The 13,346-nt window shown below is 38.6% G+C and overlaps 1 protein-coding gene across 3 annotated transcripts in view; it reads right to left on the reverse strand.

Moving 5' to 3' along the window:
* The window catches only part of ncor2 (nuclear receptor corepressor 2), an 82,178-nt gene that overhangs the window by 35,008 nt on the left and 33,824 nt on the right, over positions 1 to 13,346 (reverse strand). For all 3 annotated transcript variants that reach the window (XM_026342284.1, XM_026342285.1, XM_026342283.1), the window contains 9 exons: positions 11,653 to 11,709; positions 10,643 to 10,695; positions 5,675 to 5,741; positions 4,600 to 4,772; positions 4,351 to 4,444; positions 3,333 to 3,511; positions 2,549 to 2,603; positions 2,366 to 2,464; positions 73 to 209 (listed from right to left, as the gene is read on the reverse strand). In XM_026342284.1, the coding sequence (XP_026198069.1) occupies positions 73 to 209; positions 2,366 to 2,464; positions 2,549 to 2,603; positions 3,333 to 3,511; positions 4,351 to 4,444; positions 4,600 to 4,772; positions 5,675 to 5,741; positions 10,643 to 10,695; positions 11,653 to 11,709 (914 nt within the window). The remainder of the gene's footprint in view (positions 1 to 72; positions 210 to 2,365; positions 2,465 to 2,548; positions 2,604 to 3,332; positions 3,512 to 4,350; positions 4,445 to 4,599; positions 4,773 to 5,674; positions 5,742 to 10,642; positions 10,696 to 11,652; positions 11,710 to 13,346) is intronic.

Raw genomic sequence — 13,346 nt, forward strand, 5'->3', positions numbered from 1 at the left:
GCCATAGAGTGTTTAATACAGAAGACATGATGCCAGCATTGATGGTTTAGGGAGTATTAAAAAGCAACTCACTTCATTCCATCTTCCTTCTCTTCAGTTTCATTCTTCTCTTCATCTCGTTCTCCCTCCTTCTCTTTCTCCTCTTTTTCCTTGTCCTCCTGGCTGCTGCGATTCACTTGTTGTTGTTGTTGCTGCTGCTGCTGACTGTGCTGCAATAAGAGAGAGCAACAAGGCGCTGTATATTAAAGAAAAAACGATCCACAGATTTACTGACAAATGCTCCAAGCTCTCTAGCCACATCTAGACATCGATATATATAGCCTTTGTGTTTGTGTATCAAAAATCATTTTGTGTAATATTAAAACAGTTCACTATAGAAAGTGGGCCATAATCAATTCATTTGCCAATCATGGTTCTGCTGTTCCACTTTCTCCAGTATTTCTCTGTACTTACATGCCCCACATATTCTTGGTATTTGCAAAGAGTAAGTGTGGTGACACTTCCTGCGTAAGATCTGATATCTAAAAAATTATTCTGATTCAAATGTACTTTTGGCACACAGCTGCAAATAATATCTGGCTGGCTTTCTGACATAACACAACTAAAACCATAGAATGTGTGTGTTTTAAAACACAAAAACATTAAACTAAGATTATTTGTCTCCATTATTTCTAAAGTTGGTTTCACTTTGATTTAAAGTACAGTTACTACTCTTAACGAACCTATTCATTTTTAGCATAAGCAAAACAAAACAGGATATGAAAGTTCCGAAATTACGGCAGCACCTTTCTGCAAGTTTTGCTCCCAGAACCACTTCCTTACCAGTTTCCTGCCTGTCTGGGCTTTTAGGGTTAGAGTTCAGATTGGCACACACATGCAGCCTCAAAAACCCTTAAATACAGCTTAATACTGAACAAGCAGACATACTACAAACATATGGGTAAAGACTACTGCTCTGTTTAATGTTTTAAAATTATATTTTCATTTTTTTGCACCAATGCTTATCCAAACAATGCGAATGTCGATACTACATGTCAGCTCTAAAAAAAAAAAAAAATAAATAAAAAAAAAGTCAGTAGAGTAAGAAGGCAGAGAAAAGAGCTAGATCAAAACACACTTTTCATGTAGATAAGCTACTGTTTTCTGCATCTGTATATTATCTCTAATGTCCTCTCCCTCCCTCTTAAATTAACTTAAACAAATAAAAGCCGTAACTCAACAGGACATAATGGTCTGCTAGCCTCATGTCTCAGACACTTTTTCCTTTTCCTAGACATATCATCAACCCACTAAACTAGATCTGTTAGCACTGCATCTAATGTTCTGTAGGAGCATGTTGGCCCAACATGAAAGTTGTTAGAAGTGACAGGCAGCCACTCAACTACAGAATATGTGGGAATAAGCAACTTCGCAAAGCTGGAAACACATTAACATTTGCATTAAGCTATTACTTTTTGTCACGGTCTCCACACTACCCAAACATAATCTCTATTAGCATTTGCAGTCATTCTGACATACAGTATATCACTGCACTTTCTGTTCTCACTGTGTAGCTACTTCCCTCTGTGCCTCTGAGCTATTAGTGCTAGCTGCTACTCAAGACTTGTGGAGCAAACCGCCAGGTAATGAGCTGAGGTTTCTTCAGGAAAGATGAGGACACACCACACTCGTACCCACAGGAAGAGGTCGTCAGTAAATTGATGTGCCATTTCATTAGCGCTCGCCACCTCTGTATTTAAGTGCTAGCACCTGATGTCAGGTTAAGTATTAACTGGAAGCTCATTAGGCCTAGAAATTAATTATGTTTAAATAAACTGGCACCATGTAAATGGTGTTGACAAGACAAGGCTCAGCAAATTGTGGCACCAGATCAGCACAATAAAATGACCTTTGGCGCTGGATTTACATGTCAAATACCTTACATTATTAGAGAAAGTGTCCTGTGTACCCAATGTTAAAATATGTTTAACTCCACATAGAAAAATGGAAATGCAAATTGTCCACTGCCATCTAGCTGGGTACAATCAGATTCAAGTTTTTCTTAGGTTACCATAACTCTACACAAGATAAATAGGAAAAGTTGCTAATAGTTGCTCCTGCCGAACTTATTTGACAACAGAAAATGTCATCAGGCCTGAAATGTACTGACTGAAATGGAAATCAAGACTTTCTTTAACTAAGGAATACTATTAGCAGCCATCACCAGAAACTAGTTATAACAAAGAGACAAACAGCAGCAGACCTCCAGTAGCAGAAAATAGAGACTACCAGTCGTTCTGCTTTTGAACCTGCAAAGTGCTTTGTACTATAGGTTGTAGATTTCAAAGTAGAGCATCTTCTAGTCTAGCTTGTAAGGTGAGAATACCTGGCTTCTTCCACGGCGTCTGTAGTTCCTCCGCACTATGTTCTTATAGTTTTCATTCTTTTTGGTCAGGTAGTAAAATAGCACACACTCGGCCACCGTCTGAAACATTAGAGAAATTTTACTTTTCTACATCCATTTGCTGAAAAGACTAGATGAAACCAAAAACAGAAAATAAATGAATACCTTTCTCTCCAGAAAAGATGCAATTAGACCAAAGTTTTTGGGGTGCTGGATGAACCTGAGGGAGCATGACAGAGGTACACAAATGACTCGCATTTGGACAACAAAGGGCATCAATGAAGAAATAAGCACATGACTGAGAAAGTGACATCAGTAATGATGCAAAAGAAAAAGCTCAAGCACATATACAAAATCATGCATTAATCTTACATTTACTAATTAGGCATCGAATGAATTATTAAACATCACAGTAGACTGACCTAAAATCAAATATCTTACTGTATGTAGTGGATCAGACTTAGGACAAGAAACTGATGCTCTTCTTTTTTGTTATGTGAGCAGACTTAAAAAAAACACAGATTTTACTGTGCGAGTTTTGTTCGATTTGGCAGCCTGAAACGCCTCCTTTTTGTTTCTCACGAAAGAGGAAGATTCACTTCCTTTTCAGCAACTTACTGACCCTTTACCATCCACACGTATGTCACAGGGAGTGACACACTACATCTTGAAGCTAAAAAAGCAGCTCTCAAGAACTTTGTCTGATAAGCATGAGAGTGGAGCTGAAAGCTAAAATTGTATTTGATAAATACTAGATGTGAAAAAACAAATACACACAGACACACACAAAAATGTTAAGTCTGTTGATGTACTTTACTATATAGGGTACAGTCGCAAAAGCCAAATACCCAAATTTTACAGTCACAGGTTATTAGTATGTGAATTTTTAATTTAAGGACAAAAACAAAAACAGATTGTTCTCTATTCAAAATGTTCTGGTTGTGCTTACTTTTCTCTGAAAGTGTCCTTCTCCTGCTCGCTCCACATGTTCATAACCTGCCGGTCCTTATACACCTTCAGGGGGTCATCCATCAATCCATTCATGTTGATGAACTTGATGCGTTGCTGCTCAGCGTCAAACAGCATCGGAGGGATGACCGCCAGCTGTCGCATTTGCTTCTCTGTGTTCTGATGTGTAAAAAAGCCACCCACACAAACCGAAATTCTGGAGTAAGTAAGTTGGCCTCAAGAGGGAAACTAATTGACAACATGGTACATATACTGAAATGTGCTATGTGAAACCTAGTGTGGTAATACATTCTATTTTGAAGTGCGGAAGGCTTTAGAAGACGAGAGGAACTTTAGGTTGGCTGGTTAGCTCAGTAGGGTAAAGGCATGTTCCACGTCAAATGTAAACTCCCCTTAAACAGATAGCTTTCCTGTCAGATAGTGTCTGAGGTTAGAAAAGGGGAGGGAAGTAAAGAAAAAGCAATAGTGCTACTATTCAAAACAGGTCATCAGTGTGAAATGTATGTGTCTGTGTGTGTGTAACGTATTGGCATAACATTAACCCAGTAGAACAGCTGTGGTATGTGCGAATATTTACTGGAAGTGAAACATGACTACTTTGCTGTGTGTTATATTGCTATGTTGATTAGAGAAAACCTGACCTATTTTCATGCAGATTATGTTTTAGTTTTTTGTTGTTTTTGACTGATAATGTTGACTTACTACATATGCCAAAATTTAGCTGCAAATGATTTATTAGCATATAATCCGCAGAGCACTGCTAACTGTTCATTTTAGAGGCTGGAAGCCTGTAAAGTCTACTTAGTTTATCTCATTTATTGTAACTGTTTACTGTACAGTTTTATAGTACTCTTAATGTCAAGTTAATTTCAATCATGTCAGTTTTATTCAAATACATTTTCTTTCACTGGTGGCAGTGGCAGTCTTTATGTGTGCACCATTCATTAGAATCAGGCATCATGATAATTTAAAGGAAGCACCTGAACAGAAGAGCTTACCTCATGTTCTGATATTCCATCAATGATCTCGGACACTTCATGTTCACTGCGAGCTGCAGATGAAGTCAGCCCACCTCCTCGCTGCCCAACACGGCTATAAAGAGAAAACATAAGAAACGCATCCATTCTTTACCGTAGCAGTAGCAACTAGGCAACAAATTAAAGTGATCAAGTCAGTTTCAGAGTTCTTAGTGAGTCTCCATCAAACAATTACAAATCACCTGTTGCAAGAAAATCCTGTGATCTCACCTCTGCATGCGCTCCTGCAGCTCTCTTTGCTTGCGGATCTCTGGGAACTGTTTCTCGTAGTACTCCCGCACTTTGCTCTCCTTGGCTCGCCGCCGTGGGTTGTTTTCTATACGCTCTACCTTCTTTTCCCAGGCTTCCATCAGCTGATCATAGCGCTGGCAAAATTTCTGTTCCTGAAATGACACAGAAGTGAAGTTCTCAATTATCTTAATTATTAAAAATATTTCTTTCCATTTCTTCCTTCTGATCTAAAGAAAAAACTAATAGGCTATCCTGGTCGATGTACAAACATTTTTGTATAGGCTCAGATTCAATAGTATTCAGTAACTAGCTGATTAATCCTTCTAGCTCCCAGTCTCTTGTACTTCTATGAGTCCAGGGGCAAACTGACATGTAAGTATTCTAATGAGAGTCCAGCTTTGAGCCATGGCTCTGGTATACATCCCACAGTATTCCCAGTTTCCTCATAGGAAGGCTGTTAACCAAACCGTTAATTGCGACTCCACCCAGCCACAGCAGGACTGGACAAACACTCATGACCTGCATGCTTCTAATACTGGTGCCGCATTTGAAAACAGTTCTTTTTGTCCTCACATAAACTTGCAATATCATAATGAATGTTAGTACTAGCTCTGAGATTGGATGCAGTTTCAGAGAAACATATTTCCAACATATGTTTATTAAAAACTGTGGGCTTCATTTGCAGTAATGATTGTCTGTCAAGCCAGTTGATTTTAAGATTTCTTCCCGGCTGTAGCATGAGAGCTCACCCCATTGATCTCTGCTTTATTTATAGTTATGCTCTTTGGCACAGTTTCAATCAGTCATTGGCAGGCAGGATTGCAGGCAAAGCATGTGCAATGGTCATTATAGTGCATGGCTGACATTACAGGCAAAAAAAAAAATCTTTTTATATTTTCAGATTACAGTACTGACAACAGATTGTGCTCAGAGGTCTATTCCTCTTTGGTCTGCTTAAAATGGCCACTCACTTCAAGAAGCAGCTGGCCCAGTTTCACTCTAGTGATCAGTAATGGAGCTGAATCGCAGCAAAAATGTTGAGTTCTCTACTTACCCACTGCTTACGTGCATGATTTCTCCTCTTGAAGTATAAGATGAGCTTCTTCCTCATTGCCTGGTTTCTAATATGGATGAAAAAGTAGCAGAGGGACAGAAAGAAAAATATAAGATGGGGACATAATAAAAAACACTAGATTCAGACAGTGCTTAGAATTTTACCTCATCTGTCCCATAATAAATCTTTATTTACATCTACATAAGTATATCTAGATAGACAGATCTGTATATATAACGTTCTCTACATTCTTAGATATACATTTTTATCCTCTATACTTTCACACACACACACACACACACACACACACACACACACACACACACACACACACACACACACACACACACACACACACACACACACACACACACACACACACACACACACTGTCTGTCCTTGCAATCCACTGCTCAATAAACTCAAACTTGTTTCTGGGTGGAAAGGACAGCTAGGGAAGCCAATATTATAAAACTTGTCTGGGCAAGGAACAGCCAGCCGTGGTGCTTCAAATAAAGGTCAGGGCCAGTAATCTCCTTAGGCAGTCACTCAGTTTATCTCTTTCTTTGCTGCAAGACAGAGTTTTATTCATGACACTTAATCTGTCAGTTGTAAGGTCACGTTCCCCACTGATTAATGTAATCTTATTCTACATTAGTCACTTCAGCTGAGCTGCAGGGTCCTTCAGGTCACAGGCAAGGACAGAAGATGCAGATGTAGGCTACTTGTAGCTTGTAAGTTTGGTGTAAATTGGAAGACAGCAAGATGACATTTAGGGTCCAGAAGGAGAAACACACTGGGCGACCTATTCTTTATTCCCCAAAGATGTTATCTGCAATAACAAACCCAAGTTAAATCTACAGCCCTTAAGCCCAAACTACATAAACACACCCATATATATAGGAACGGACAAATTAAGCCACTGCAGCAAGAAAAATGCTGCCAAGTCCAGCTAGATACTATGCATATCCACACATATTGTGACATAAAATGGGTGACAAATAATTTGGTATAGCAAATAAAGTTCTAAAAGATTAAGTCCTTTTAAAGACAGAGATGTTATTGTCCTCACAACACCAGATGGCAAAGGAAAAGATTAGCAGCCCTGAACGGCTACAGAAGGTTTTTGTCCTGCCCTAAGCCTGTAAGTTGGCATAACACCTCTAAAACATGATGAACTGATGTATTATATGCTCACTTGTGATAGATGTTCTCTACACTGAGCAAAAGCTTTACAGATGTTTGATTTTCACCTAATAGTTTGCAAATGCAAATGATACAGACAAGCATGAGCTAGGTGGCAGAAGCACTGTGTGGGTAGGAGACAAATGGGGACAAGGACTCAGATGCTGAGAGCCCCCACAGATAGTGGTATTCATCTATCCCAGCAGGGATGAACGCCAAGGTTATCAAACTGGTTAGCAAAACAAAGAAGTCAATTGTGCTAGCTTAAAGCTACACAGTGGTATTTAACCCACACACACACACACACACACACACACACACACACACACACACACACACACACACACACACACACACACACACACACACACACACACACACACACACACACACACACACAGGTGTAGAGAGGAGAGATTTCAGTTAATTGCTTTGAGGCAATAATACTGATCAAACGGTGTGGGATCAAAAGAAGTGAAGACAGAGCAGTGTGCGGTTAAGAGGTCAGACACATCTTGTGGCATACCACTGTGCCCAAACCACTTTGCCAGAGGTGGAGGGAACCCTTTGATGTGCCTCAGAAAATAATCGTCCTTAAGAGAGTGCAGATGCACTTAAGCCTTATTGATAGACATGGCAGGTTGTCTACTCTCTGCTCCACTTACTGTAGGTTTCCACCAACATATGAAATTAATATGATTTATTAATCATTCACTGAATTCAACATCAGATGCTGAGAAAGGAAACATTTTATATGAGGCAAAAGCTGCTTTTTTTGTTTGATCATTTTTTACTTCTGCACCATTGGGTACAAATAATCTGAGGCTCTGTAAGAGGCAGAAAACTTAGCTAGCAAATATGACTTACTGTACATTTGTAAATGCATAATGCATAGGTTTTCTTTACCTAAATGCTATTTCTAATGAGGCAAATAATAAAAATAATGATAATAAACGAAAAAACTAACAAACTATAAATTACAATATCATACATAATATTAAAAGAAAACAAAATCAGTTTACTAATCATTTCATCATCTTATTCAGGTATTGAATCCCAAAAGAATTTGATATTAAAGAAGGCTTACGTTTAAGACTATAGTAGAAATTACAGGAATGCATTTAAACAGAACTGACAGAATGTGATTATCAGCCTTTATACTCATCTTTCCACTGATTTCACCACCTCCACAACTGCAGTGTCTTAATGAAGTTGAACAGTTTTACTGAAAGTGCACATAATTTTTTCTGTGTGTGTAGCAGCCCTTGTCACACACGTTTATTCAGTAACCTCTACACTGAGTTTACATGAAGGCAATTTCACATCCCCCTCTTCCCCTGAAATGCCTCTTTCAGGAAAGGCAAGAAGAATATACTTAGGTGAGCCATGCCTCGCTACAGAGATGGACGAAATGTTGGTAGCCTTCCGTTAAAGTAAGAAAAACCCACAAAGGTCACAGAGATAACTTGAAACTGACAAAAGTAATTATAAATTGAAATGTACTAACTTTATTAACTCGTGAAAATCGGACGTTGCTTTTGAGTTGTGGCTCAACAGAATCATTTTAAAAAACAAACTAATGAAACAACCCGGACAAAAATGACGGTACCCTTAACTTAATATTTTGTTGCACAACCTTTTGAAGCAATCATTGCAATCAAACGATTTCTGTCAATGAGACTTCCACACCTGTCAACAGGTATTTTAGCCCACTCCTCGGGAGCCAACTGCTTCAGTTGCCTCAGGTTTGAAGGGTGCCTTCACCATGTTTCTTCATGTTTCAGCTCTTTCCACAGATGTTCAATGTGATTTAGATCAGGACTCGTAGAAGTCCACTTCAGAATAGTCCAATGATTTGTTCTTAGCCATTCTTGCATGTTTTTACCTTTAGGTTATTATCCTGTTGGAGTACTATGATCTGTGACAAAGACCAAGCTTTCTGACATTGGGCAGCAACATAACCGAGCCTCCTCCATGTTCCACAGTAAGTACAGTGTACTTTCCTTTGTATGTTTCATTTTTGCGTCTGTGAACATAGAGCCTATGTAACTTGCCAAAAGGTTCCAGTTTTGTCTCATCTGTACAAAGGACATTCTCCCAGAAACTTTGTGGTTTGTCAATATGCGTTTTCTTTTTTTTTTTTTTCCATTTGCTTTCATAAGTGGAGTCCTCCTTGGTCGTCTTCTATTAAGTCCACTTTGGCTTAAAAAGTGACTGATGTGTGTGATGACGTGTGGTGTGATCTGAATCCGGTGTACCTTGACCTTGGAATTCACTTCTAATCTCTTTGGAAGTTATTCTAGGTTCTCTTTAGAGAGATACCACTTGTATTTTCTGTCTCTTTGTCACCAATTATCCTCTTATGGCCATGTCCAGGGAGGTTGGCTACAGTCCCATGGACCTTAAACCTTTAAATAATATGTGAACCTTTTACCTTTTACATGTTTGTGTAATTTTTTTTTCTAATCTCCTGAGACAACTATCTTTTTAGTTTTCTGTGGTCTGTGGTTACAGGACACACTTTAGTTTATCATGTCCCTACGGTCAAATGATTTTACATCTTTTGTAGGGGTACCATCATTTTTGTCCAGGTCAGATTCATTAGTTTTTTTTGTTTTTTTTTTTAACTTCTGTTAAACCAACTCAAAAGCTATGTCTGATTTTCATTAGTTAATTTTTTGTAAATTTGTATTTATTATTACTTTTGTCAGTCTGTCTGTTAAACTATTTGGAAAGAATATACAACACTACATCGGGCATAAAAAGGTCACTGCATATCATCATGAAAATATCCTCCCAATGGTGGAGGAAACATTATGATTTAGGCCTGCTTTCTGTGTCAGGGTCTGTCCAGCTTTCAGTGATTGAGGGGAAGATGAATTCCCAAGTGTATCAAACCATTCTTCAGCATAATGTGAGAATGTCTGTACGTCAGCTGAAACTTTGTTGAAGTTGGGTGGTGCAACAGGACAATGACCCAAAACACACAACAGAATGGCTTCAGAAAAACAAAATCCACCTTTTGCAGTGGCCAAGTCAAAGCCCAGACCTCAACCCAAAAAAGATGCTATGGAACGACTTGAAGAGAGCCACACACGAGACGTCCAAAGAATATGACGAAGCTAAAGCAGTTCTGCAGGAAGAATGGGCTAAAATTTCCCCTGAACAATGTGCAGGTCTGATCCACAGCTACAGGAAGCACCTGGTTCAATCAGTTAACAATTCCAAGTGTTCACATACTTTTTTCACTATCACTATGAGGTTTCTATGGTTGTTATCTATAAAGACATAAAAGATCAGAATTTGTTTTGTGTTATTATTTTAGGCATATTATTTTTGTTAATACCCTGACTTAGATGAAAATCATTAACCAAATAATCAAAATTTACATATTATGTTAAATACAGCAGAAAACCATAACATTCCAAAAGGTTCACATATGTTTTCTTGCCACTATATGTGAATTTTGTGTGGATGATGTTACTAAGTTGTACATTCTACCAAGAGCAGTTGTATGTTTACAGACACAACAGTAATTGTCTTGACTCTAAATGCATTATTATTTTATTTCAGTAAGCCTTCAGATGGGCTCAAAGCCATTGTACAAAAACTATGATTTATATAACTACAACTAATAACATCGTGACTTATTCCTCTTAGTTATTAGGTGAATTTTGAGTCCAGTACGCTATTCAATCTTAACTACAGTTTGTAACGTATACTTACGTTATTGTATATACAATACATACATATAATGTGTGATGTATACAGTCAGAGACTTACATTTTGATGTTCTCATGGTACTGCTTGGTATCAGAAGGCTGATTGTACAGAGGCTAGAACCAGAGAAGAAACAAGCAGATCAAAGAATTTGTTAGCATTTAATTTCCAACAAAATGTCAACATCTGAATTTCAAGAGGGTTATAGGTGAAGGCTAAATGACTTCATGTTTACATCAATATCTTTTCAATATATAGATTATGACCTTGACCCAAATCAATACAGGATTTCAGTGCAAGTAGAAATAGAAGAACCTCCAAGCTAATAACCGGATCTAATTCAATTCAAATGAATCAGGAACAGTGTACTTCATCTTTTGTGTAATGATATGCATGCGCTCATAGGTAGTTCATTCAGACAACAGAACCAAGAGGTAAAAAACACTAAGTAAGTGTTTATGTGCTGCACTAAAATGGACGCAGGCACAGATACATTTAGTAGGTGTAATGTATAAGAAAAAGTAGTAAATAAAAAAAAAAAAAAAAAAAAAAAAAAAACTGTCCTAAAAGTTAGTCTTTCAATTTGTATCTAAGTAAAGAGTGCCAATTTAAAAAATGTAAAGTTGAGTAAGAGGGCTGAGGTTCTATTTTTAGTTGTTCTAATTATTATCAGTGTTAAATATTTTAACACAGAAATTAAATGTGGTTGCAAGAAAAAGTAAGTTTCGATTTTTGCATAAATTGGTAATAAAATATGATCTGATCTTCACCAAAGACACAAATATCAACAAACACAGTATGGTACTAAGCTGAATCTATGCAGAAAACAAGAAAATTCACTTACTTTTTCTTGCAAATGTATTTTTCCCTTCACCACTACCTCTTCACTACACTACCAATGCTGAGGACATGATATTCAGACTGAGTCCTTGTCTCTCCATAAAATCCTTTCTCCCTCTAACCTGATGTTCAGTAAAATGTTCCCACGAGCCATTGACATAAAAAATGCAACAGTGAGAATAAAAATAAATACAGGAACAGAAACATAACATAAAATCAAAATCTCCACTCACCAGTTCCACCCTGGGTCCCAGTCCCTCCAATATCCTGTGAGCCTCCTCTGCCTTTTTCTGGTAAAGGAACACAAACAGAAGTAATAAATTAGCCAGCCACCTGTAATTCTGCCATCACCACGGCAACACAGTGAGCAAGCTCACTTGATCACTGGGGCAACACCACTGCTTACTGGATGCACGGACTGCTGGATGTATGGATGCATGGATAGATAGTTGTACCGACTATTATTAGAGCTTTTAACTCAAGCCAGGCCACAGCTCCTTGCCTCAGAGCTCCCTCTCCTCTCCCAAGGGGAAAAAAGATTACTAACCTCCCCTGAGCCGAGAGAGTTAGAGAGAAAGAGCAGGCAGGCAGGAAAACAAGTGGGAGTGGAATTGAAAGTGAGTGGGAGAGAAAAAGAAAAAAAATCTGGGTGAGGGGAGGGGGACTGAAGGGCTTTGGTATTTATCTCATAAGAGACATCTGATGAAAGACAGAAAGATCTCACCTCCAGCTCACTACCTACAACAATCGCCCTCTTAAAACAAAAAACCTTGGCAACCATAAAGCAAGAACTAAAAGAGGTGTTGAGCCAGCAAAAAAAAAAAACCTCCCATGTCTCTGGATGACCTCTTTGCAGCTCTGCTCCCCCATACATTTATATTTAGCTCTAGCAGACAAATGTGTGAGCAGTGTCCCAGGCTAGCCCTCTCAATGTTCACTCCAATCTTTGCCTCTTTCTGCTGCACAGACTCCCTCCACTTCATTGATCAGACCCTCCTTGGAGACACACCACATGCTTTGTTGCTTGCCCCATCACACTTCATTTCCTCCAGTGACCATACATTGAGACTGGCAGAACTGACAAATCTTAGACAGGATGGGAGAATTGGGACAGAAAGATGGATTGAGGGGAAGATATGGGAGAAACATTAAAGGTGATAACAGAGACAGAACCTGCCGTGAGTATGTGAGTGCCAACCTTTATTACTCACAACCCACCATGTCATGCTGCTTCCTTGTCCCTTTCATTCTGTCTTCACTGTAGAGGTAGCACAGGAGGTGTTTGGGCTCTACTCCTGAGTTTATACAAGGCTCTTGTTAACAGACTTAGATGTAAGACCCCAGAGGAGCTCTCAAACACAGCTTAACTTAACTCAACACAGGCTTCCAACTGGATCACCTGTGAGCCAAATGACATGGTTCCAGTTTTGTTGTCCAGTGTATTTTCTCCATTTTACATTTGCACCTGCTACAGATGTCAGCCACATGCAAACACAAGGACATGATACTATTATACTTATTTTAGTTGTTTTGCACTGATCCATGTTTTCCTCATTCCTGTTGCATCCCCACCGGTGAGTAAGTGTAACAGTCTGCAGAGCATTGCCTCAGAGAGCTTGCTCACCGCAGGAGCAGTTAATGAGCAGCAATTATTAAAAGCAGTCTTTCATCCTCAGGGAGCAATGAGGCTCAAGGATTTCTTTTTATTTCCTGGCTGTGAGTCTGACATCAAAACTCTTGAAATATGGCTACATATTAAATATTAGAAATGATAAATTTAGAATCGAAAGGAGGAGGATGGATGATATGCAAAGGAAGTTGTTCGGCATATTAGAGTTTCTCTAAAAAATGTGGTTAATTAAACACAGAACTGCTCTCTTCATCCATCTTTAGCATACACAAGCTCATCACAAACCTAAACACATAG

Source organism: Anabas testudineus, chromosome 9, assembly GCF_900324465.2.
Source record: "Anabas testudineus chromosome 9, fAnaTes1.2, whole genome shotgun sequence".
Taxonomy (NCBI): Eukaryota; Metazoa; Chordata; class Actinopteri; order Anabantiformes; family Anabantidae; genus Anabas; species Anabas testudineus.